We start from the raw sequence: 27996 nt of genomic DNA, 5'->3' as shown, positions 1-27996 counted from the left end.
GCAGGTTTGGACATTATAGGTCCTAGGGATACTCTCTGTGTTCTGTCAGTCAGGAATGATCTGAACCACTAGAGGGCTGATCCACTGATGCCACAGTACTCCTGCAGCAGGACGCAGAATTCGAGGGGCTGGAGGAAGCCCCAGGTAAGTAAATCTGATTTTTTTTTGTATACATTTCCCAGATGTTTTCTAAGGGTGACAAAAGGAGATCTGGTCGGTGATGATGGAATACAGAACGGCTTGCGATATATAGTCCGGTGTGGTGGCCACACTTTGCATTTTTGACTGTACTTGGACAGTAGCCAAGTGTCTGTAGTTTCGGCACCCATGCTGCATAAAGAGGTATGCCTGCACAGAACTGGTTGCTACACCCAGTTGGTGCCCCCCCCCCCCCAACCTATGTGCAGAGTTGCAAGTGGAGCTTGCTGGAGGAGCTACTCGCCTCTCTGCACCAGCATCTGTCTTCAGCAGCGTTGCAGTGTCCCCTCTCTAGTACTCCTACAGCGGTGTCACATCATGAGATGCTGCTGCATGAATCATAGAAAGGGATGCTTTGACGTGGCTTAAGAGACCCTAGCACCAAAAAGTGAGCAACTTCTCCAGAGCTCAGCTCGCCACTCTGCCATGGCCAAGGAGGGAGCTAGAGGAGGGACAGCTGGCCTCATGGCTCTCTGCATCTGCCTCCGTCCGATCCAGTCTGCAACGTAGGCAAGGCAACAGAAAAAGGGTGCTTGGATTTTGTCCCCTCTGTATAAACAACTGGTTGGAATTACAGCTTTATGTCACAGAGCAGGAACTGATCAGACACCAGTGTTATTACAGTCAGCTACTAGTTTGCTTAACCATGCAGCATTGTGTTATCAGGATAGGATGGATGACACCTCAATAGGGGGGAAATAAAGACAAAACCGAAAGGAACAACATTCAAAATATAAAACTTTATTGTAATTTGTAAGGCATTTCACAGTGATAAGATTGGTTGCATAGTTTATTTTAGCTGTACAGTATTGGGCAAACTATTGAAGACTTCATTACAATTTCATATATAAGGGGGCATTATGGCAAAATTATGCTATTGGGAAAACCCTTAGGCTGGGTGCACTCATAGCAGAAACACTAGCATTGTATAAAACGTTGCGTTTTATGCAGCAATGTTAGTCATTGGGACGCAGAAAAGATATTTAGAACTGCGATTTACAGTACGTGTTTCGCAAACGCTGGTTTTGTTGCATATTATGCAGGATGGGTGCCAAAACACACATAATGAAAGTCTATGGTGACGCATATGCATAGCGTTTTCATGTGTTTTACATGCTTTTTTTTTTTTTAATAAAAGATTTAATGCGTTTCCGCTTCCTGTGGTCTCCCTAGTGATTTGCATAAATGTAACTATAAGAACGCATACAAAACATATATGCGTTTTACATATGTGAACTGCAAACGTATTAAAACCGCATCTGTGGTAGCTTGATCCCTAAGCTGACTGCCACAGCAGAGAGGCTAACTTGAAAGCACAGGATGTTAACAATGTGTCTGCTTCCCTAAAGGAAAGCAGGAAGTAGATACAAATCCTGCAATCAATTGCAGTGTATTAGCTCTAACAAATAAATGTTTTTCTTTAAAGGTTATTATGCTGTTGCGTATATTTTAGAGCAGAGCGGGCGTTCTGAGTTCAGGTCCCCTTGAACAGAAGAGGATTTCCTAGGAGAAGTGAATTGAATGTTCCAAAACAATCTTCATAGATGGTTTTGGTCAGCCTGTTAAAGTGCGTATTGCGCTTGAGATTAGCGCTAACATCACACCCAGCTTGATGCTGTCTCTCCAGATAGAAACAAAACAAGGCAAGAACCAACCCATAAGGTAGGTCCCCACCATGGTCAAAGGGATAGAATTATACCTATAGACACAAGAGGAAGAAAAAACTATCCCAAGAGAAAAGTTAGCACTTATAGGAGTAAACAAAAAACAAACAAAAAAAAAAATGGGTGAAACAATATAGAAAGATTAGTCCTGGGAGGGGTCCAAAAATTTGGTGCAACATTTTAGATTTGCACTAAAATTGTTGCACCTAGGGACCCATAGGGTCTAACTTTTCTCAAGGGATAGTTTCTTTTCGTCTCCTTGTGTCTCGGGAGCTTCCCTCCTCATCTAGGACAGGTTCCTCCATTCCTCATTGTGAAGATGCTGATATGTTTGGGTCTCCTGCACTGTGATCCACTGTAAGGGGATGCTGCAATGCCTTCTGGTCCCACAGCCATCCACTTTAATCTTGAGTGAGCAGAACATGGACCACAGGAAGACCTGCTAGATGAGTGGAAGTAAAATATCTTTAAAGAGACTCTGTAACAATTTTTTCAGCCTTAGTTCTTCTATCCTATGAGTTCCTATGCCTGTTCTAATGTGCTGGGGCTTTCTGCAGCTCTTCCTAATTACACTGTCTCTGTAATAAATCAATGTATCTTTCCTCTGTCCTGTTTGTCGGGCTAAAGGCTTTGATTGTGTGGAATGTGCAGGGCTGCTTGTGATTGGTAGAAGCGATACACACCCTCTGCAGGCCCCCTGCATACTCACACACTATGCTTAGCTGAGCCTATTAGAAGCTGGTTAGTTTGTTTGTAAACATTGCCTAAAACTGTTAATTACAAGCCAGGATTGCAGCAGAGAGTGGCAGAAACAGCACAGAGGGGCACAGGAGAAAATAAGGAATAGAATGGTATGCTTTTTAGTGTAAGAATATAAGAGTACAGATTCTCTTTAAAGCCTTTTCTTGTACCTGAAGTGATCCCCGAGGATTCCCAATACGGACGTGATCCAGCAAATCTGGGCTGGGTATTTAAAATTCAGGGTGCGTCATCCACCTGCACTTGCACCACCACAAGTTCGCAAACTTCATAGCTACCCATATTGTGATCTAGAAGTAGAATTTTTCCATTTTAATAATGTTCTTCAAAAATGTTCTATAAAAATATGAAAAAATAACATACAACCTTCTCTGTTCCCATCCTGCCAGCATAGCTTGTGGACTGGGACTCTGGCAGCATTATGAGCAGATCTGTTCATAGTCATCTACATATAGATCTGACCTCGGGGGACTGTGCTATACCGACATAGCGGGAAACACACAGTATGGACACCACCGCCAGAAGAATGATGCAGCTAGAGAGGTCCTGACATCAGGTGAGGCCAAGCAGCCAGGGGATTGCCCTATAAGGCCCCGTTCACACTTGCGGTTGTCTGCCAAACGGACCGGATGACCTGACCGGATCCGGACCGGATCCGGACCGGATCCAGATCGGATCCGTACAGTTCTGATCCGGATCCGATCCGGATCCGGTCAGGTTGCATCAGGTGTTCATCAGGATGCGATCCGGATCCGTTTGGCAAAAGTTACGTAAAAAACAAAAAAAATGTTGGGGTCTGGGAGGTCAGCAGAAGGGGGACCTGTGGAATCAGGCCCTCCGCTGTTTAGCACTCACCTCCACCTCCAACATGCTGCCAACATCTCCAGCTCGTGCTGCTCCACTCCAAAATGCTTGCCCATGTGTCCCCGATCCAATATCGCCGCAACAATCCTCATAGGAAGTGGGGTAGAACATCCGGATTTTTAGCCAGTGTGTTGTGCGCTATCCGGTTCTCATTGATTTGTATTGGCCGGATGGTGCAGTCCGGCTCCGCCCCGGATACGGCTGCCGGAGGAGCCGGACCAAAAAATAGCGCATGTTGGAACGGACGCCGGAGTCCGGATCCGGTCCGGCTCCGGTCCGGACGCATGTGAACGGTGGCATAGACTTACATTGCTATGCCGTGCGTCCGTTTCGTCCGTTCCGCATGCGGTGCGGCTCCGGCACGGCGATTCCGGATAGCCACCGCTAATGTGAACCGGGCCTAACAAAATATGTGTGGGCCCTACACAGAATAATCTTCAGGTCTCCCCATACAAGTACTACCTTTACTCCCCTGAGAACAGCTTTTTTTTCCCACTTATGGAGGACTTTTGGGGGATAAAACAAAGCAATCTTTTATACAATCACTGCAACAATTCAGTCAGGACAACTGAAAGTGAACTGCTGATCTGTGTCCCCACAAACAATCGCTTCTAGCCAACGATCATTTTTCTCTTCTTCCAATTCATTTTCTAAAAAGAAGACTCATAAAAATATCTTCAGTGGCACTGAAGAAAAAAAAATGTACATTTAGTTGTATGACGGAATTCAGTGAACAAACATAGTGTACAGTGTATGACCATCTCCAGAGTGGAATAGCACTTTGGTTCAAAGCAAGTGGTTTTGGCACATGTCCCTCAGCGCCAAAACTAGGCACCGCCATACCAGTAATGTTAGTAATGTTATGCTGCGTGGGGCATGTAAGGGTAATTTGGGGTTCCGGGCATTACATCTCCCTCCGCGTTACAAAGACAGGGGGGGGGGGGGGTTGTATTTTACACCGCCATGGATTTGAGTGGCTGCACTGCTCACCCCTGCATCCAGCTCAATGTCGGCGTACATATTTGTACGCCTTTAATTAACCCAGTCCAGTTTTGCTTTGTCACTTATTCTATACCCACTGGGGATCCCCAGGTTGCAGAAAATCAGGCCGGTTGAGAACAGATAAATATTTCCTGACTTTATAACAACAGATAATGTAACTGTTTTGCAAAATCTCTTTATTGCTGAAAAGTGGAAATATAAGAAAAATGTGTCAATGTCTTTCAACGCAAAGAACAGCCTTCACAATTGACTCTGAAGGACTTTCCTGTCTGGAGATACGGATGCTATGTAGTGGTTACATATTAGAGAAAAGACTACAGAATCACGTGTTCCATTCCTGATCAGAGGACAGAAGAGGTAGTTGTAGTTAGTATTGTTTTAAGCTGCTTGCTGTAGAGAATGAAGGTACTTTGTTCGAGCCTCGAAGTCATCAGCTGGTCGGTTATACGGGGTCCAGACAGGTTCTCCAACAAACAGCCTCATGGCTTTGATGTAGTTCTAGATGGAAACAAGAGTTGAAAGCTTATAAGTAAAAATCATAAAAACTCACAGTATAACCATAACAGGACAAAAGTGGAAAGTGGTGAGAAGGTTCTCCCAGATTAGAAATTACACTAGAACAACAAGAATCTTCAAACCTAATCTACAATTGTTAAAAGTCCATTTAAGTTCAAAATTAAAAAATCCAGAAGAAACCAATGAACGTCCACAGTGTTTGGATTATCAATATAGCCATCTAGACAGTTATCTGATATTTTAATATATACCTCATTTGTCACCTAAGACATTGCCTTTTAATTATGCAGAACTCGGAGACTTCTACTTCCTGTTGAGAAAATTGAGAAGTGGTCCTAATATAGTGCTGTTATTAAGCAGAAACTTAGAGACCACTCCTACTTCCTGCTGAGGTGTGACAAACTGCTGTTAGGACTACAATATTACATGCAGTTAGTCATTTTGCCACGCCCTCTCAAATGTGAAGTTTTTATTGATGGAGTGGGTGGTAACAAAGCTCAACTGACAACAAGCATGTGAATAAGTGATACTTTCCAAAGGACAGCATAGGCACCTGATGAAATAATAAGACTTTAATGTTCGACCAACAATTGTTTCACACAAACTGTTTGATCGCGGAACGCTACTTTACACGCCCTTCTCCACAGCGTTTTGAGCCTTATCCCAGCTATGTAACCAAGCGGTCCATGATTAAGCACAGTCTGTGTGAAACAATTGTTGGCCGATTGGTCTCGGTGTGTGCTAAAACCTAGATGGGTGATGTACTATGTGAAATGCTGCAACACTGTTTTTCAGAGCTGGGACAAGGTCCTTCAGCACCCAAGGCTGAGACACCAAAGTGCGCCCCTCCATCCCTCCCCCGAGCCGTCACACATTGATTGCTACTAGACTAAGAGGCGCCCCAGGGCCCCCAACCTCCCCAATACCTTAATCTCGAGTTATCTGACTTGCAGTCACTGCCATGTATCCCCTTTTCCTATTTCTTTCTGCTTCAAACAAAATTGGGAATGACAACTGAAGGAATTGTGCGCCCCCTCCTACACTGCGCCCTGAGGCTGGAGCCTCTCCAGCCTCTGCCTCGGCCCGGCCCTGCTGTTTTTGTAGACTGGAGTGCAATAAATTCTTAATGTTTAAACTGGTGCCCATTCTATCCTTTGAAAAGTCTTAGGCTTCTTGCACACTGCAAGTGATTCCGATTCAGATTCCGCTTTTTTAATCAGTTTTTACATCCGATTCAGATTCCGGTTTGCAGTGTGCAGGGAGCAAACTGCAAATCGGAATCTGAATCGGATGTAAAAACTGATTAAAAAGCGGAATCTGAATCGGAATCACTTGCAGTGTGCAAGAGGCCTTACTTTGATCTGTTGACGTGGGGGCACAGGAAATTCTAAGAAGTACCAGTGTAGCTGTCCTAATCTGGTCTGAGTGCAGGGAATATCTGTACGTGGTGTGTGTTATTAACAGCATGTGAATAAGTATAGTAGGCATCTGTGGAAATTACATCAGCAGGAATTATGAGCTATGTAGTTCAAATAAACCTAACTCCTGCCACCTAGTGACAGCTACAAGATTTGAAAGGCCCTCTCACTAACCCCAGCCTGGATATGGCACATGGCATTGACCGGAGCCTTACACTGGGGGAAAATGTTACAACATCTGTAAGGTGTTTATTGTTGTGTGTGTTCACTGAGAAAGAAGTGGTCTCTGAGGTGTTTATTGCTGTGTGTGTCCCCAAATGAGTAAGGAAATCTCCAAAATGGGGATCCAAATGGCAATAAAGACACAAGTTGTGACTAGTGTTCTCATACTGTCTGAAACTGAAAATTAAACTTCTGTCTGCAGTAGCACTTCCACAAGTAGAATAGATGTTCCCTGCATAGACAAGTGTAGTAGTAGTAGTAGTGTTTACATTCTCATCCAGCGTGAAGCGGTGGTAGATTCCAGCTGGTAGTGTGATCAGATCTCCCTTCTGCAGAGCGATTCTGATCCATCGCTCCTGCTTGTCTCGTACATCAAAGTAACCACTTCCATCCAGTGCGCAGCGGATCTCGTCATCCAAGTGTAAGTGCTCCTCATAGAAGATCTTCAGCTGGGGAGGAGAAGCATAGGTCACTCAGTTTGAGTTCATTGTTAAATCTAATTACTCTGTGTTCTGTCATGCTGACATCTCTGACATCTGGTGCCTCACAAGTGACAATAGTAAGGATTTCACTGACCACAGAATGTGGAGCCACGACTGTAAATCAGGGATCCTGTATGTCTGAAGTGGCCCTAACCTCAGAAGTTACAGGTGTGTGAACAGATCCATGACCTGCCATAGGCTTAGCATGTAAAGGTACAGAGAGAGGTTAGTTTAAAGCACACCTGAACTCAATCAAAATGTATGTAGTAGCCATACCTATAGTGTTCCCATAAGCTGTGTTGCCTCCCAGCTTTGCCCGTGTTGGAGCTATATCCTTTTCTTCACTTTTGAAGGGTGCATGCTCTGTTCACACCATGTACCCTCTCCCATGGCTGTGTGCAAAAACCTTAGCCAAGAGTGTCCTGGGCATGTAAGATATGAAAGTTTTTGATATGCGCATGCCAAGAACAAACCCAGCCATGACTGCTGTGCACAGCCGTTTGAGAGCCATTGAAGAGGGCACAGGAAGTGTACAGGGCATGTGCTGCAACTAGGTATAGTTGAGGAGACAGGAGGTCGGCAGAGCTGGGGGGCCATGTAGTTTATGGGGACACTGAAGAAACACCAGGTATAGCCACCTTGTACATTTTGACTCCGGTACCCTTTAAAAACTTTTGGTGGCTGAAAAAGTGTTCATGATAGTTTGAGCCAACTGTTGCTCGAGGCAACTCAGCAAGAGGGGCAGCCCTGGGACAGTCTGTGGAGTAAGGAAGCTCCTCATTGCACTGGGCTGGGCTAATCCCAAGAGACAGGAAACACTTCACTGCACAGACTATCCCAGGGCTGGGGAAATACCAGGAGACGGTAAGACCCTCACTGCACAGACTATCCCAGGAGTGGGCAACTCCCAGGAAACACCTCACTGCACAGACTATCCCAGGGCTGGGGAAATACCAGGAGACGGTAAGACTCTCACTGCACAGAATAACCCAGGAGTGGGCAACTCCCAGGAAACACCTCACTGCACAGACTATCCCAGGGCTGGGCTAGTCCCAAGAGACAGGAAACACTTCACTGCACAGACTATCCCAGGCTGGGCAAATCCCAGGAGACAGGAAACGCCTCACTGCACAGACTATCCCAGGGCTGGGAAAATACCAGGAGACGGTAAGACCCTCACTGCACAGACTATCCCAGGAGTGGGCAACTCCCAGGAAACACCTCACTGCACAGACTATCCCAGGGCTGGGGAAATACCAGGAGACGGTAAGACTCTCACTGCACAGAATAACCGAGGAGTGGGCAACTCCCAGGAAACACCTCACTGCACAGACTATCCCAGGGCTGGGCTAGTCCCAAGAGACAGGAAACACTTCACTGCACAGACTATCCCAGGCTGGGCAAATCCCAGGAGACAGGAAACGTCTCACTGCACAGACTATCCCAGGGCTGGGGAAATACCAGGAGACGGTAAGACCCTCACTGCACAGACTATCCCAGGAGTGGGCAACTCCCAGGAAACACCACTGCACAGACTATCCCAGGGCTGGGGAAATACCAGGAGACGGTAAGACTCTCACTGCACAGAATAACCCAGGAGTGGGCAACTCCCAGGAAACACCTCACTGCACAGACTATCCCAGGGCTGGGCTAGTCCCAAGAGACAGGAAACACTTCACTGCACAGACTATCCCGGGCTGGGCAAATCCCAGGAGACAGGAAACGCCTCACTGCACAGACTATCCCAGGGGTGGGCAACTCCCAGGAAACACCTCACTGCACAGAAGGGGGGTGAAAGTCAAAGGAGACTGGAGTTCTTCTCAAATTGCTGTCAATTGAGCGGACTAAAAAAAAAAAAAAAAAAAAAACCACGTCTGACTCTTGTAAAGCTCAGTCTGGCTTCTGAATGAATTATTAATTTGGACTAGATGGATATGTGTGTCTCTTGGTTGTTACCCCAGAGGTTAGAATAATGCTGGCCAGCAGGTCACTTAAAGTTTGCCAAAATGTGTTTTGTATACAGTAAACAAACTTTGCCCCGTGTTCTGTGCCATTTATAGCAAAGTATTTGTGAACTGCAGTATGAAACTGTCAGTATGTGCTAACACTGCCACAGGGCACCATGCATATCATCTGCATACATTCCTCAGTGGTGTTACCTCCTAATCCCGTTACCTCAGAGTGGTGACATCTCATCCAGACATCTCTATACCATCGCCAGCTGGATCAGAAAAAGTGCTAATTGCTGCCCCAAACTAAAAAGGCTTGCTTCACAGAGGTCAGTTGCATTTAATGCAAAGCCTGCATAAAGCAAGTTAGAATAACGTGATCTGCTACTGTGAACAGGCCCATAGTATTGTATGGGCAGTGAGTTGACATGCAGAATTATTCTGCAATGCAACTGACCACTGAACAGGGCCAAACACTAACATTTATAAAGGTCCCTTGAAAGTAGCCTTATTGTGCAGGGTCCGATTAAAAAAAAAGCAAACACTTTGAGCTAGTTCACAGTGCTCAGCTGTGTTGCAGAATAATTCTGCATGTAAACTCACTGCCCATACAATTCTATGGGCCTGTTCACCATATGCAATGTAAGTGATCGCATTATTCTAAAGGTGGCCACACACGATACAATAAAATGATCCGATTTTACAGTAAATCGATAAAAACGATCGTATCTCGGAAAAAATCGAAAGCTTTTTTTTCATTCGACTGAAAAATCTGATCAGATTTCCCGTTTTTTTCAATTTAAATCGATCCGGAATGCCAGATATTTCTCTTCAATTTCTACTAAAGATTGTATGGTGTGTGTTGGATTGTTAATTTATTAATATACACACCCTAGCAATTTTCTCTGAGTTTCCAATCATTTTTATCATAACTGAGGAAAAAATTGAACATAGGTGTGTGGTACATTGGTCATATTTTTGAAATGTTACAATCAGTCAGAAAAATTGATTGCAATTCCTAAATTGCACAGATATTTAAAAAAATTGTATGGTGTGTGGCCACCTTAACTCCCTGCATGCAGGCTTTGTATTAAAGTCTATGGGCTTGATTCGCTAAGAAAAATAGCATGTGTTATCAGAGTTAACACTACTTATCAGAGTAGCATAACGAGCGCTATGAACTTATGCCTGCTAATTGGCAATGATGAGAGCTCCACTCGTCCTGCTCTGAGCCCCTGCGGGTCCAATCACTTTAGGACATTATCCCCGCACTTTGATTGGCCCAATAGGCTGCCTGTCAAGTGACCGGCAGTCTATTGGGCTAAAGTGCGGGGATAATGTCCTTTAAAGTGATTGGACCTGCAGGGGCTCAGGGCAGGACGAGTGGAGCTCTCGTCATTGCTAATTAGCAGGCATACGTTCGTAGCGCTCGCTATACTACTCTGATAAGGCGTGTCAACTTGGATAAGGCATGCCATTTGTCTTAGTGAATCAAGCCCTATATCCAGTGTCATTGCAGTTCACACACATAACGTGTGTGTTATGCAACTGACCACTGTGAACCTAGCCTATGGGTTTTCAGCCAATTTAAGTGTCCAATGTTACTGTACAGTAAGCACAAAATGGCGGAATTAGAGGCAGTGTAAAGCCACTTTCACAGCGGCGAGTTGTGGGGTGTATAATGGCTGCTTACCGTACTGCAGTGCACTGCCTACGTTCGCAGTGTGATGGGTGTGTTGAACAAGTTGCAGTATTGGTAATGCCGCTGCAAGCTGGGCGTTACCGCCAAAAACATACATTAACAGTGGTAGTGAAGCATACTGACCTTGACTGTATGCTTCACTATACTTGACATAACACGCCGCTTTCCCAATCCGTTGCATTGATGCCATCACAGGGAACGCACATAAGCCTTTGTGAATCTAGCCTCACGCTCCTATCATCGCCTCTGGCAGACATGGATTCTCTCACCAATCACTACACAGAGAAAACCAGAGGTTGGCTGGAAAGGGGTATAAAATCTCAGCCTTCCTATTCCTCATTACAGGTAATTATTAATAATCTGACACATATGTTAGCCACTTCTTATCCAATTGGATACACATAATATTCAGATCAATACATTCTGTTTTTTATGTACATCTTGCACAGTGTCAGCACTGTCTATGTATGGAGTCGGCCATACACTATACAACTAGGTTTTCAATTGGCACCACAACCAGGGCTGTGGAGTCGGAGCAATTTTGGGTACCTGGAGTCGGCGGTTTCATAAACCGAGGAGTCTGATGATTGTTGTACCGACTCCACAGCCCTGACCACAACTGACATCACCAACAACAAACACTGCCTTTCTGTTGATGATTGTGATGGTAGTCATTTGCCGATCGTAAACACAAAAAACCCTACAAATTTGCCCAATCAGACTTTTTTGTCTATTTGAATATCTAATGCCCATTACACACCATGCAATTTCTCGTCAGATAGGCGTGTCGAATAGAGAATTTCTGACTGGTCCAATCGGTTTTCCGATCAATTGTGTGCAGAAGTGATGGGAAAATAGTTTGGAAAAAGAAACCTGATCGGACCTGTCAGAAAGTATCAATTGGACCTGTCGATCTGACGGGAAATTGCATAGTGTGCATCAGACATAATTGGGCAAAAAAATTGTATAGTGTTTATGGCTTGCCTTAACCACTTGAGGAATGCGGTGTTAACCCCTCCTAGTGACCAGGACATTTATTACTAAATTGGCCACTGCACCTTTAAGGCCAAGCTGCAGGGCCGTACAACTCAACACATGAGTGATTTCCGCCCCCCCCCCCCCCCCTATTCTCCCCACCAACAGAGCTCTCTGTTGGTGGGGTCTGATCGCGCCCTCCCCCCCCCCCCCAGGTGTTTGTTTGTTTTTTGTAAATATTTATTTTATTAAATTTTTAATAAAATGTGCTATTTTTTTTATTTTTCTTATATTCCTCCCTCCCCTGGCCAGCCTATCACAGCGGATCGCTTCCCTGTGTCCCAGGGGGACAGCCGTGTCACACAACTGTCCCCAATACATCGCTGCTGCAGATCCCAGCGCTGTACAAAGTCATTAGATGGTGGTTTCGCCGTCTAACAGTCTCCCGTGTGGCGATTTTCGCTCGGAGACTGAAGGCGGGAGGAGCTCCGCCCCCAAGCAGGAGATGCGCACGCAGCCTGCGCGCGATCTCCTGCTAGCCCATAGACTGACGTTCACGCCAATCGGCGTGGAGCAGTCCTGGGGCTACTGCACTCCTCACGCCAATTGGCGTGGAGCAGTCGGCAAGTAGTTAAGGTGGCCACACACACACACGATACAATGAAGTGATCCAATTTTACGACAATTCTTTAAAAAAAGATTGGATTTCCCCCCAAAAAAATGCAAAGCTTTTTTTTTTTATTCGAGCAAGAAATCAGATTGGATTTCCCATTTTTATTTGATAAAAGTTGATCGGGAATGATGGATTTTTCTGATCAATTTTGATGAAAATTGAATGGTGTGTGTTAGATTGTCAGTTTATTAATACACACACCCTAGCAATTTTCTCATCATTTTTACCCTAAGGGCCCTTTTCCACCAGCGCGTTTGCGCTGGCTGAATCGCAAAGTCGCAAACCGCTAGCGATTTTACAATCGCTACGGTTTGCTTTTTAACCTGCTGGGCGGTCTGGACGAGCTCAGCTCGTCCAGTACCGCCGGAGCCTGCCGCTCAGGCCCTGCTGGGCCGATTTGGCTCAAATAAAAAGCAGCACACGCAGCCGGCACTTTGCCAGCCGCGTGTGCTGCCTGATCGCCGCCGCTCTGCGGCGATCCGCCGCGAGCAGCGGCGAAAGAGGGCCCCCCTAGCCGCCTGAGCCCAGCGTAGCCGGAACAAAAAGTTCCGGCCAGCGCTAAGGGCTGGATCGGAGGCGGCTGACGTCAGGACGTCGGCTGACGTCGATGACGTCACTCCGCTCGTCGCTATGGCGACGATGTAAGCAAAACAAGGAAGGCCGCTCATTGCGGCCTTCCTTGTTTATTCTGGGCGCCGGAGGCGATCGGAAGATCGCCTCCGGAGCGCCCTCTAGTGGGCTTTCATGCAGCCAACTTTCAGTTGGCTGCATGAAATAGTTTTTTTTTTATTAAAAAAAAACCCTCCCGCAGCCTGCCTGGCGATCTTAATAGAACGCCAGGCAGGTTAACATAGGAATCGCGGTAGGTCATTTCCACTACCGCGATTCGTTTTTTACCCGAACGCGCGGCGGAGCGATATTTGCCACGATTTTGCTATGCAGTGCATAGCATAGCAAAATCGCGGCTGCAAAATCGTTGGGGAATCGCCGGTTTTGCGATTCAGCAATCGCTAGCGTTCAGCGTGAACGCTAGCGACTGCAGGTGGAAAAGGGCCCTAACTGAGGAAAAATTGAACACAGGTGTGTGGTACATTGAAACATTTCAAAAATCTGACCAATCAGTCAGAAAAATTGCAATTCTTGAATTGAACAGATATTTTAAAAAATTGTATGGTGTGTGGCCACCTTTAGGCCTTGTTCACATCATAAATTGCAATCGCTGACGCCAGCGGTTTGCAATTTTTTTCTAGTGCCTCCCGGCGCTTACCTGCGTGTTACCTTTTGTTTGTAAAGTGCTTTTCTAAGCACGGGTGAAAATGCTTTAAAAAGTGCTTTTTCCAGCTTTTTGCGATTTCCCTATACCTTCCATTGAGGCAAATTGCCCCCAAAATGGTACAGGCAGCGCTTTGGTGAGCGGATCGGAATCGAACCGCTCATATGTGAACTCTCATAGGGAATCATTGCACAAGCGTTTTTAGGGCGATTTTGAAAATCGCTGGCGCTTAAAAAAAAACCAAAAGCGTCCTTAGAGTGAATGGGCCTTTAGGGAGTACAGCAGCTGTAGCCCAAAGCCAACTCCACACAGAGAATATCCAGCAGTGCAATGCAGGCCCAACACCCACAGCCAATGCTCACCTTCTGCTCGTAGTTGGGCAGCGTGTCTTTATGGATGGTAATTATATCCATGAACGTGTAATTATGCTCTTTGCGGATCTTCGCTAGCTCTGGATCCAGTTCATAATTATCAGCATCCAACTAGAAGGGGAGACAGAGAATATGGAGACATATGTGGTGTTGTCACAGTAATTCAGCAACAGACTCCAATCCGGTCACAGCAGCAGCTGGTATTGGGAAAAACACACGCTACAGAGTAAAAATACAACATCTAGCATGTCATCATCACCCAAATACGTTCTGTAATACAGATCTGCAGCTCAACAGCTTTCAATTAATACCACATCTCCGTCTGCATCTATATCCTGCAATTGTAAAGGTGCGTACACACATGCGACTATAGTTGTTTGAAACGATCGTTCCCCGATCCTTTCAAACGACGATCGTTCAAAACGAATGATCTAGCTTGGCGGATTTTTCCCAACGACGATCGTTTGCAAAAGTAGTACATCGTTGGAAACGATCGTTCCTACTAGGCTTGACATGCGCATTTCACTATTTCTCCATGGAACTTTTCATTTTTATGCGCAGGCGCAATAGTTACTTTTACGTGATGTAACATTCGTTCTAACGATCTGATCGTTACACACCTTTTAAAACTAACTTTACTTAGGTCGTTCTTTCATCAATTAAAAGTTTGTTCGTCGTTGACAACGAACGATCGTTGTCGCATGTGTGTACGTAGCTTAAGTTTTCCCAATAAAGCTGAACATTGAAAAGGAAAAAAAAGTAAGAGGGATTGGGAAGGTGTCATGTCTGATTACTAGGTGCCGTGTCTGACTTCAATCCTAACCCCACTAAACACTAGGACATTTTTTAAGAAATAAGCCACTGTAGCTTTAAGGCCTTGCTGCAGGGCTGCACATGTCAGCACACAAGTAATTCTTTCCCCCCCCTCCCTCTTCTCCCCACCAACAGAGCTTTCTGCTGGTGGGGTCTGATCGCTCACCCAATGTTTATTTTTGGTACTTATCCGTTAGCCGGGCGCATCCGGCAGGTGGCGCTAATTACTATTCCCCCTCCAGGCCGCCATGGATAGTACGGAAACATGTAACTCTGGTGGAGTTTTGTCGCCACCTGCCGGATGCGCCCGGCTAACGGATAAGAACCTTATTTTTTTTTGTCAATATTTATTTTTAAAATAAAAAAGTTTTGTTTTTTTTTGTTTTTTTTTTACTCCACCTCTCTCCCTCCCTCCCCCGCAAACCAATCCCCGTGATCGGGTGTCATAGGCTTGCGCCCATGACAGCCAATCACCCCTGAGTCATTGGAGGAGACAGCCGTGTCACACGAATAATAATCACAATTGTGGCAGTGGAAATACTAGATGGTAGGCCATACACTACCAAATAACACTATAGAAAAGATATTTCAATTTTGAATAATCGTATCAAATTTTAGTTAAAAAAAAGTAAGCAATTAAAAATGAAGTTAAAAATACATGAGATGGCCCTCCTGTCACACGGCTGTCCCCAGTACAGCGCCTTCTAACAGTCTCCTAGCAGCGATCGCCGCTGAGAGGCTGAAGGCGGAGCTCCGCCTACTAAGTGGAGATGCACGCGCATCAGTGAGCGCGATCTCCTACAAAACAGGCCCCAAAGACCTTGTGCCAATCGGCGTTTGGCGGTCCTGGTGCTGCCGCTGCGCCCACGCCTATCGGAGTGACGCGGTAGGCAAGAAGTTAAAAAGGGCTATGGAGTCGGAGTTCAAGTCGGAAGATTTTTGTACCAAATCCACAGCCCTGGTATTAATTTTGGGTACCTGGTGTCGGAGTTGGGGTCGGTAGCTTCATAAACTGAGGAGTTGGAGTCAGGTGATTTTTGTATCCACTCAACAGCCCTGCTCTTAAAGGACAACCACAGTGAGCAGAATATGGAGGCGGCCATATTTATACCAGTTGCCTGCCTATCGTGCTGATGATCCTCTGCCTCTAATACTTTTAGCTATAGACACTGAACAAGCATGCAGCAGATCAGGCGTTTCTGACATTGTTGTCACATCTGACAAGATTAGCTGCATGCTTGTTTCCGGTGTTCTTCACACACTACTGCAGTGCACTGACCATGTAGGGGGACACAAGAACAACCAATCATCACACTGACCACGTAGTAGGACACAGGAACAGCCATTCATTACACTGACCATATAGGGGGGGACACAGGAACAGCCAGTGGCTATTCCTGTGTCCCTCTATGTGGTCAGCGTAACTGCAGCCAAACACATCAGGACTGCCAGGCAACTGGGATTCTTTAAAAGGAAATAAATATGTCAGCCACCATATACAGTGGAGGAAATAATTATTTGACCCCTCACTGATTTTGTAAGTTTGTCCAATGACAAAGAAATGAAGTCTCAGAACAGTATCATTTCAATGCTAGGTTTTTTTTTAACAGTGGCAGATAGCACATCAAAAGGAAAATCAAAAAAATAACCTTAAATAAAAGATAGCAACTGATTTGCATTTCATTGAGTGAAATAAGTTTTTGAACCCCTACCAACCATTAAGAGTTCTGGCTCCCACAGAGTGGTTAGACACTTCTACTCAATTAGTCACCCTCATTAAGGACACCTGTCTTAACTAGTCACCTGTATAAAAGACACCTGTCCACAGAATCAATCAATCAAGCAGACTCCAAACTCTCCAACATGGGAAAGACCAAAGAGCTGTCCAAGGATGTCAGAGACAAAATTGTAGACCTGCACAAGGCTGGAATGGGCTACAAAACCATTAGCAAGAAGCTGGGAGAGAAGGTGACAACTGTTGGTGCGATTGTTCGAAAATGGAAGGAGCACAAAATGACCATCAATCGACCTCGCTCTGGGGCTCCACGCAAGATCTCACCTCGTGGGGTGTCAATGGTTCTGAGAAAGGTGAAAAAGCATCCTAGAACTACACGGGAGGAGTTAGTGAATGACCTCAAATTAGCAGGGACCACAGTCACCAAGAAAACCATTGGAAACACATTACACCGCAATGGATTAAAATCCTGCAGGGCTCGCAAGGTCCCCCTGCTCAAGAAGGCACATATGCAGGCCCGTCTGAAGTTTGCCAATGAACACCTGAATGATTCTGTGAGTGACTGGGAGAAGGTGCTGTGGTCTGATGAGACCAAAATAGAGCTCTTTGGCATTAACTCAACTCGCTGTGTTTGGAGGAAGAAAAATGCTGCCTATGACCCCCAAAACACCGTCCCCACCGTCAAGCATGGGGGTGGAAACATTTTGCTTTGGGGGTGTTTTTCTGCTAAGGGCACAGGACAACTTAATCGCATTAACGGGAAAATGGACGGAGCCATGTATCGTGAAATCCTGAACGACAACCTCCTTCCCTCTGCCAGGAAACTGAAAATGGGTCGTGGATGGGTGTTCCAGCACGACAATGACCCAAAACATACAGCAAAGGCAACAAAGGAGTGGCTCAAGAAGAAGCACATTAAGGTCATGGAGTGGCCTAGTCAGTCTCCGGACCTTAATCCAATAGAAAACCTATGGAGGGAGCTCAAGCTCAGAGTTGCACAGAGACAGCCTCGAAACCTTAGGGATTTAGAGATGATCTGCAAAGAGGAGTGGACCAACATTCCTCCTAAAATGTGTGCAAACTTGGTCATCAATTACAAGAAACGTTTGACCTCTGTGCTTGCAAACAAGGGTTTTTCCACTAAGTATTAAGTCTTTTATTGTTAGAGGGTTCAAAAACTTATTTCACTCAATGAAATGCAAATCAGTTGCTATCTTTTATTTAAGGTTATTTTTTCGATTTTTCTTTTGATGTGCTATCTGCCACTGTTAAAATAAACCTACCATTGAAATGATACTGTTCTGAGACTTTTCATCTCTTTGTCATTGGACAAACTTACAAAATCAGTGAGGGGTCAAATAATTATTTCCTCCACTGTATCTCTTACCCCAAGCTCATTTAAAGACTCCTGCCCCCAGTCCACTACCGACAACCAACCTGCTACTCGTTTTGCTGGTGGTTTCTATAACCACCCCCAGCACACACACTAAAATACACACAAAGCCTTAAGGCTCATACACACATCAGACTATAGTCTTTGGAAAATGAAAGATCACAGACCAATCTTACCACCCTTCATGTAGTATGAGAGCCATACTCTACACAGTCTTTTCTATGGAGCTGAACTCCACATCAGAAAAAAATCTTTGCAAGAATATGCACACACAGATGCTGTACAGACACAAAAGATCAGTATCTGCAAAAGATCTGTTCCTGCCAAAAATCCATTCCTGCAAATTGCAATGATAGACTATGAGATCTGCAGATCATCATACACACATGATTTAACTGACATTCATCTGCAGATCAAGCAATCATCTGCAGATCTGAAAATCCATCCTGGTGGATCTGATCTGCAGATGAATGTCAGTTAAATCATGTGTGTATGATGATCTGCAGATCTCATAGACTATCATTACAATTTGCAGGAATGGATTTTTGGCAGGAACAGATCTTTTGCAGATACTGATCTTTTGTGTCTGTACAGCATCTGTGTGTGCAGCATCTTGCAAAGATTTTTTTCTGATGTGGAGTTCAGCTCCATAGAAAAGACTGTGTAGGTATGGCTCTCATACTACATGAAGGGTGGTAAGATGGTAAGATTGGTCTGTGATCTTTCATTTTCAAAAGACTATGGTCTGATGTGTGTATGTGGCCTAAAGCCTCATACACACGTATGAGGCATGTCGCAGTGATCGAAACGTAATCCCTCTGGCGTGTTCTGTTGCTATGCAGGGGGGTGGAGGAGCGACATGAGGTGTGGGATGAAGTGGGCGGGGTGTGTGGGGAAGACAATGCCCTTGGCCAGCGCTCAGCCAAGTCGATCCACCAGGCAGATTGATTGCTGAGGCACAGTGTTGGATGGGGCGGGGAGGCTGTACTCATACTAGAGTCTCTGGGATGACAGCCACACCTCACAGTGGCTCCATAAATCCCCTGGCCAGGGAAAGGCCTCCACTTTGCCACAGTAGCAGCTTTCTGCATCGGCGGGCCCACAGTCAGGAGCAGCAGGCCATCAACTGCCACACAGCTTTAGGCCTGGGACCCACTACAACACGCTAATGCAAATGTTAGTGATTTGTGGTAGAGTTTTGCAAGTGATTTTAGAAGTGATTTCCCTGCTCCTATACAATACATTAGAGTAAATGCTCCCAAAATGCTGCATGTTCTGCAACTGCTATTTCCCTAATTATAATCTCTCCAGCGCAAGCCCAGATTTACCTCACAGGAGCCTATAGGCACAGATCTCATGGCACCTTAGACTTCCTCTCCATGAACCTACAAACCCCAAACTGCACCACAAGTGTGCCGACTTGCCCACGTGTCACATCTCCCTTACTTCCCTTGCCCATCATAGGTAGCTACAGGTGTCCCTTAGCATTAGGTAACTAGAAGTACCCTCAATATTAAGTAGCTAGAGGTGCCCCAAGTATTCGGTAGATAGAGAAACCTCAGTATTAAGTATCTAGAGCTGCCCCTGACTGAAGTCAGTGGAATGTATTCAGTGGAATGCCGAGGGCAGGGTGAGAAACCTCTCATTTACACTCTCATCAGGATTTTGCAAAGGGAAGAAGGGAGCCACTAGGGGAAGGGAGTAAGCCGCATTTCCATCATCAGGCGCCTGTAGACATGTGCCTACAGTGCCTTATGGTATATCTGGCCCTGCTCCATCCCCTTACATTGCCAAAGCATTTGGGGAAATCGCTAGCAATTACAAGCGATTCCAAAACGCTGCCAAAAACACTCTAGTGGGTCCCATCAAGCAGGCAAAGAACTGATGCAGGCAGGCAGAGGACGCAGACAGCAATAAAATCCAGACAGAGGTTCTACCTTCCCTGCTCATTCCAAAACTAAATAAGACTATTTGGGCAACAATGAGACTTAATTGTTCTGACAAGTTTGCTAAAGTTATCTTTGTAACCTAGAAGGATGAAAGAATGAATCATTTAGGTTCAGTAAATATAGTAAATGTACGTCATAAAATATTTGAAGGAACGGATGCCATTTTTTGCAGCCGCTCTCCGCTGGTGGTCGCCCCTCTGGCAACAAGCATATTTCAGCATGAATACAACGCCAGGAACACCCGATTGTATAAGATAAAATGACTAACACACATTTGTCATAAAAAGATGTTACTGACCAAATTTCATCTTGTATGGGAGGAAAACAAGAGGAGAGCTGTGGGGGAACATAAGCGGTGAATGATGGCGCGCTGCAGCACCAGGTAGTGTGGCGCCTCAGCTAATGAGGCATCAAAAGGCAAATTCATTTATTAAATGTAGCTGTTCACAGTCAATTACTCTGCATCCCGAAGCTATAAAATGCAGGCTGCAGTAAATCACATCGACTCTCCAAACCGTACGCAAACCCCTCTCCCGGAGACGCACGTCAGGATTTTATAGTTTTTTTAATTGATGAAGTGTTTCTTTTTAGGGCGCGTTTCTACTTGTGCCCGACGTGCATCTCCAGATTGCACGCCGGCGTGCATGCATGCCATTCCCTGTAGCTATGCCATGCAAGGCTATGGGGAAATCGCACACTGGTGTGTATGCATGTCATGCAAGGCTATGGGAAAATCGCACGCTGGCGTGTATGCATGCCATGCAAGACTATGGGGAAATCGCACGCTGGCGTGTATGCATGCCATGCAAGGCTATGGGGAAATCGCACACTGGCGTGTATGCATGCCATTCCCTGTAGCTATGCCCTGCAAGGCTATGGGGAAATCGCACACTGGTGTGTATGCATGCCATTCCCTGTAACTATGCCATGCAAGGCTATGGGGAAATCGTACGCCGGTGTGTATGCATGCCATTCCCTGTAACTATGCCATGCAAGGCTATGGGGAAATCACACGCACGGTGCAAAATTATGCAGTTGTTTATGCCTCCCACATTTAAATCTGACGGCAGCCTATTGATAATAGACTGTTTTACCATCTGAATCGTATTCGGGGAAACGCTATGAGAGTCTCATCTGTGAAAACACGCCCTTAATTTATATAGAAGTCTGTTGCCCTATATTGCTGACCAGGGCTGTGGAGTCGGAGTTGAGGAGTCGGAGCAGGGGCAATTTTGGGCACCTGGAGTTGGAGTCTGAGTCGTGGGTTCAGAAACTGAGGAGTCGGAGTCGCATGATTTTTGTACAAAATCCACAGCCCTGTTAAGTATAAGGCCCCGTTCACACTTGCGTTTTGGCAAGTAAACGGACCGGATCCTGATCGGATTGTATCAGGCATGCATCAGGCTGCCTTCCGGATCCGTGGGGAAAAAATAGTGAAAATAAATAAAAAAATGTTGGGGTCAGCAGAAGGTGCACCTGGTGCACCTGTAGAATCAGGTTCCTCCGCTGTAGGCCTCACCTCCACCTCCGACATTCTGCCAAACAGCTCCAGCACGTCTGTCACTGCTGCTCCACTCCAGACATGCTTGGCCCATGTGTCCCTATCCGAAATGGCCGCTTGGATACGCATAGGAAGTGGGGTAGAACGTCAGGTTTTTGTAGGCAGTGTGTTCTGTGCCTTCCGTTCCCATTGGTTTCTGTGTTCCGGATGGTGCTGTCAGGCTCAGGTCCGGCTCCGGTCCGGGTGCGTGGGCCGGAGATCCGGACCCAAAAAATAGCGCATGTTGGAAAAGTGTCCGGAGTCCAGATCCGGTCCGGCTCTATACTGTACGGAACGTACGTATGTGAACGTCCGCATAGCCTTTGCATTGCTATGCGGAACGTACGTTCCGTTTGTACAGTATACGGTCCGGATCAGATTAGGAAAATCCAGACAGGGAACGCTAATGTGAACCAGGTCTTAGACTAAGGAGTCGAAATCAAGGAGGCGGAGTCTGAGCAATTTTGGGCACCCGGAGTCGGAGTTGGAGTCGGAAGATTTTTGTACTGACTCCACAGCCCTGTTGCTGACACTGTCACCCTGGACTTCCACCTCTCTCCTCATGCTGTGTCCCTCCTACTGGCCAGTGTCCTATGTGACAACACAGGTGATACCTGTTGTGCCTGCCTGACAGGCTGTTGTGACCTCACCCAAGGCACAGGCTGAGGAAGTAATACAGGCCCACCACTCTCAGAGTCTCCCTCCTAGCCTGGAGCAATTTAAAGTGAACCTTAAGTCTGAAAAAAAAATGAGTTTTACTCACCTGGGGCTTCCAATAGCCCTCTGCAGCTGATCGGTGCCCTCGCCGTGTCCCTCCGATCTTCCTGTCCCCGCCGGCGGCCACTTCCGGTTTCACCGTCACCGGCCGCCAGGCTGGGAATGCGAGTGATTCTTCGCGTTCCCAGCCACAATATTATACAATATATACAGCATAGGGGGAGATATTGTGGCTGGGAACTCGAAGAATCACTCGCGTTCCCAGCCTGTCGGGTCCTGACGGCGAAACCGGAAGTAGCCACCGGCGGGGACAGGAAGATCGGAGGGACACGGCGAGGGCACCGATTAGCTGCAGAGGGCTATTGGAAGCCCCAGGTGAGTAAAACTCTCTTTTTTTCAGACTTAAGGTTCACTTTAAGGCTAGTTCCTACTGTCGCTTTTCAGACATTGAGGCTGGGAATACACTTAGCAGAAATGCTAGCGTTGTGGAACACGCAGCGTTTTTGCCTGCAACAGTAGTCAATGGGCCGCATCAAAAAACGCATATAAAATATGCATATGTGTTTTGTATGCGTTTTATAATATGCATTTTTAAAACCGCTGGTTTTGTTGCATATTTTTCAAAAAGGCATCAAAAACTCACATAATGAAAGTCAATGGTGACGCAATGTATGCGTTTTTCATGCGTTTTTGTTTTTTTTATGTTTTCTGATATTTCCGCTTCCTGATGTCTTCCAAGTGATTTGAATAAAACACAATAAAAAAAATCATGGGAAAAGCATATACGTTTAGTATATGCAAACAGCAAGGGTGTTAAAACGCACGCAAAACGCAAAAAAACACATGTATGGAAAAAAACGCTAACACACAAAAAACGCACTAAAAACAGCTTTGACAGAAACCGCGACCTCTCATGCACTGAAAGTGTGCACCCAGCCTTAAAGTCAATATGGACTACCCCCCCTCCTCCAACGGGGGACCATCTAATGGGATTACTTCACTGTGGGGGGGAGGGGCCCAGCGGTGGAACGTGGCAGCTCTCTTATGAAACCACACACAGATTTTCTATCCAGCACTTTACTTGTAAATACCATTAGGGCTCGTTTCGCCTGGATTCCACCGAGGACGAAATCGCATGCGGATGAGTTTCCGCATGCGGATTTCCCCGCGATTTCGCATGCGATTTCGCATGGCAAGGAACCAGGCGAATTTAACCATGTCACTGCCTGTGTAAAGCTCCATAGCTTTACATGCGAAATCGCACGCGAAATCGCAGGGAAATCCGCATGACAAAGCCGCATGCGATTTCCCTATTAAAAGCACTGCGGGATTCCTGCCGCACGCGATTTCCCCCGCACGCCAAAACGCACCCACACAAGTGGAAACAATCCCATCCACTTGTATTGCCTATGCGAATCCGCATGCGGTGCCTGCATGCAGATTCGCTATAGTGGAAACGAGCCCTCAGTATTCGCATATCAACCTTGTTGCCAATAGACTTTGCCTTGCCTTGTGTTCCCAATCGGTGTCTTCTCCATTTTTGCTTACAGGAGGCAAGGACCCAAATTGCCACAGAGATAGTTATGTTTACCGATTTATGGCAAAAATGTACACATTCTGCAAAGGTTCCCAGAGTACAAAGTCCTGAGTCAAGTCCTTCAGAGAGGTCCACAAATGAATCCCTACCACTATCATAGTCCATTCAATAGACTTAAGCTGTGTACACACACTAGATCAATCTCGGCCAAGGCGGCTGATAACCAACACTCTGCAGACAGCAACACCCAACATCACATGAGGGATCGAGTCCCAATCCTTGCCACACTTTGTATATATTAAAGGACAACTGAAGTTAGAGGTATATGGGGGCTGCCATATTTTTTTTTCCCTTTAAACAATACCAGTTGCCTGGCAGCCCTGCTGACCTATTTGGCTGCAGTAGTGTCTGAATCACTCCAGAAACGAGCACGCAGCTAATCTTGTCAGATCTGACAATAATGTCAAAAACCCAATCTGCTGCATCCTTGTTTATGCCTCGTTCACATCATACGCGCTTCTGTGTACATTTGGAAGCAGGTATGATGTGCTTAAACGCAGGAACGGCAGAGTAGCAGACAGCCCATCTACCATTCACATCTACTGTGCTGCGCAGCAGTACAATGCGCTAGGAAGCGCTTGCGTACTGCTGCCTGCATTTTCCCCGCAAGCGCAGCGCTGATCCCATCACTGTCAATGGATGGGATCAGCAGCGCATATGGCGTGCGATAGAATGCGTTGCCTTCGGATCACACGCCATCTGCGCTAGCTAGATGTGAATGAGGCCTTAGGGGCTATGGCTAAGTATTAGAGGCAGAGAGAAAATCAGTAGGATAGCCAGGCAACTAGTATTGTTTAAAAGGAAAAGTATGACAGCCTCCATATCCCTCTCGCTTCATTTGTCTTTTAAGGATACATTTTTAATGCAAACCAATGAACTTATCGGTATGTTTTGGGATTGTGAGAGGAAACGGCCCAGAGGAAATCTATACAAACTCTATGCAGACAGTGTCCTGGGACTCCATGTGAGAAACCTGGGACTCCATGTGAGAATGTTGTTCATTCTGCCGCTGTACCATCCCATGGATCTTTACATGAATGTATCCTGATTATGGCAAGTAAGGCTTGCATTGATCATAGTCCCTTGATTTGTAAAGCAATGCGTGGCTCTCTCATGCACTGCTTTCCTCTGAGTGTGATCAGTCATGTGAGCAGATCTTAGCTGTGTGTGAATGGTTTACATCTCAACCTGAGGCAACCACACACTATCCTCCCTCATCATGTGCTTAATGCGCATTTCTGCTTTGTAAATCCTGAAATTTAAATTCTGATGAAATTTCAGATATACAGTGGTGCCTAACCCTAAGACAACCCCCTGGTGGTGTCTAAACCTAAGACAACCAACCCCCCACATGGTGCCTAACCCCAAGACCCCCCCCCCTTGTGGTGCCTAACCCTAAGACAACCCCCCCCCCCCTGCCCCCAGTGGTGCCTAACCCCAAGACCCCTCCCCCCCCCCCCCCCTCAGTGGTTTCTAACGCCAAGAAACCCCCTCTTGTGGTGCCTAAATTGCCAGGACTCACCATGCTATTTCCCATCAAATCAATAAGTTCCAACAGGTAAATGACCAACAGGTAACAGATCATGTTTCTGATCGATTTTCCAATCACTTCTAGACAAAATCAACAGCACAACTTGATCGAAAACCTGTCCGAAATCATTGATTCGACCCGTTGATCGGAAGATAAATTGCATGGTGTGTACCAGGCATTGCACCACCACATTGATGATTATTTCCCAGGTTTTTAAAGTAAACAAATCAAAAGCTGAAGCTAAGCAAGGGAAACACACGGACTAATTACAGGTATACAATTCTGATAACTTTGTATCTATTTTTAGCATATTGTCGCTGCAGCTGGAGAGACTGAGTAACAGTGCAGGACCTCAGCCCAGCCAGGTCTGCTGCACTTCCATAGGCACACGTCACGTGCTCCTCACCTTGAAGGAACGCACCCCCAGCTCCTGCAGCTGCTCCGCTGACACAGGCTGATCGGGCTGCAGCCGGTGCGGCTTCCTCTGATCCTCATCAGAATCATCCATATACCAGGCCTGCACCATCCTGCCCGTCTATCTACACGTCGTCCACCGAAGTCCCAGCAGCTGCCCTGCACTCCGCACTGCCCGCTCCCCCACCCCCGCTACTGCACGCTCAGCCATTCGCTGCTCTCCGTCTCCAACCAGGAAACTGTCGCCGCCCCGGGCAATGGCTCCATCTTGTTGGTTGGACACGGAATGCATTGCCCGCAGCTTGGGAGAAAGCAATGCAATGTTACAAGGCGAGCAAACTGCGGAACATATCATGGATATTTTTAAACAAATATTATGTACATAAGAGACAGATTTTGCTGTTTTGATTAATTGGACGTATTTTATGAGTTATTTTCTATTCTATGTGTGGTGAAAGAGTTTGAAACTTTGTCAGATTTTGCAACCAGTTGCAAAATTGATACCTATTACTATTCATAAGCCTAATCATCTGACCAGGTGGCCACACACGATACAATAAAATGACTCGATTTTACAGCAATTCAATAAATATGATCGGATCTCCCCAAAAAAATCAAAAGCTTTTTCTTATTCGACTGAAAAATTCACATCTTTTTTTTTTTTTTTATTGATCCGAAATGCTGGAAATGTTTCTTCAATTTTTCAAAAGATTGTATGGTGTGTGTGAGATTGTCAATTTATTAATATATACACACCCTAGCAATTTTCTCAGAGTTTCCAATCATTTTTTGTTATTAGTGGGGAAAAATTGAGCAAACGTGTGTGGTACATTTATCATATTTTTGAAATGTTACAATCAGTCAGAAAAATTCTTAAATTGAACAGATATTTAAAAAATTGTATGGCGTGTGGCCACCTTTAACCTCCCTGGCGGTCTATTAAAACCGCCAGGATGGCGGCGCAGCACTTTTTTTTTCTTAAATCATGTAGCTAGCCTAGCGCTAGCTACATGATAGCCGCTGTGCAGTGGCATCCCCCCACCCCTTCCGATCGCCTCCGGCGATCAGAGCAAACAGGAAATCCCGTTCAGAACAGGTCTAAAATACATGACATGTCTAAAATACTAAAATCACCGCGCTGGATCCCGCCCACGTCGCCGCCCTCTTCTTGTCGCTAGGCAACCCAGCGGGGACCATTACAACTACAACTTACAATACGTACAAGTTTAAAATACTGTTTACAATGTACACAACCTTATATTACATGATCCAATGCTGCTATACATTCCAAACCTTTTATTTCCTACTCACCACCCAATAGTACAATCTCTAAATAACGGAGACCTCTACATGACAGACAATGCATACCCCATAACACTCTGGCACTGTGCATACTCTATCACATATAACCCACCCATTATTAAATCATAACAAAAAATTACCCCTATATTCCCATCTTCCTATATTACATACCACCCTCTGTTAACATGGGTATATATATCCTTATCTCCTAACTACCACATTATGATTTAAAGTGACAGTGCGTTAAATACCCTAAAGTGAACAGCCTCTATTACAAGTCTACCTTAAATTAACGACACCTCATCACCCCTAAAGCCATGTGATATTATAGTATTAGGGACTTATAGTCCAAGTGAATATCGCATCCTGTTGCAACAATACGATCTGTGTGTGTGTGCCTAGATAATTACCAATTGTTCAAATCACACCTTGTGCAATCCTTACATAGGAATATGTCCCGCATAGCTTCACCCCTGTAACAAATCACCAAGTGCAGATCTCTACTTGTGCGATCCTTATATGGAATTACGTTCCATATACTTTCACCTGCTGTGAACCCTTTCGCTTGTGCTGCCTCATCCTTATGTTATAGGAGAGGCCTAATATACCAGTGAACATTTATGAACATCTATCACCTCCACCAAGCAAGATAATCTACTGGGGCCCAGTCTCCTTACAGACCCTACCCCCAGTCTATGCATGCTTAGTGTGCACCATGCAGTGTCAATGATATCATTATTGCACCATGCCCTATCTAATAAATATCACCCTCCAATCTCATGTACATATATATAATTGCAGAGTCCATATCTCCCAATACATTACTGTGAACCTGTGAAAAGTGCTACATGCAAGTAACTCCACCAAAAGTGCTGTGTGCATAAGCCAATTAAATAGTTATAAATTACACCCTCTACCAAATAGATAACACCAACCT

The 27996-nt window shown here is 45.7% G+C and overlaps 1 protein-coding gene across 1 annotated transcript; it reads right to left on the bottom strand.

The window, feature by feature from the left end:
• Positions 1-923: 923 nt before the first annotated feature.
• Positions 924-25932, bottom strand: ADI1 (acireductone dioxygenase 1). Its single transcript, XM_068280346.1, has 4 exons — positions 25750-25932; positions 14060-14179; positions 6913-7092; positions 924-4985 (listed from the first exon to the last, which is right to left on the bottom strand). The coding sequence occupies exons 1-4, from the start codon at positions 25867-25869 to the stop codon at positions 4866-4868; spliced, it is 540 nt and encodes a 179-aa protein (XP_068136447.1). The 5' UTR covers positions 25870-25932; the 3' UTR covers positions 924-4865.
• Between the last annotated feature and the right edge of the window lie 2064 nt (positions 25933-27996).

Source organism: Hyperolius riggenbachi, chromosome 4, assembly GCF_040937935.1.
Source record: "Hyperolius riggenbachi isolate aHypRig1 chromosome 4, aHypRig1.pri, whole genome shotgun sequence".
Taxonomy (NCBI): domain Eukaryota; kingdom Metazoa; phylum Chordata; class Amphibia; order Anura; family Hyperoliidae; genus Hyperolius; species Hyperolius riggenbachi.
The sequence above is the reverse complement of the archived record's forward strand: the minus strand, read 5'-3'. Positions and strand labels throughout refer to the sequence as shown.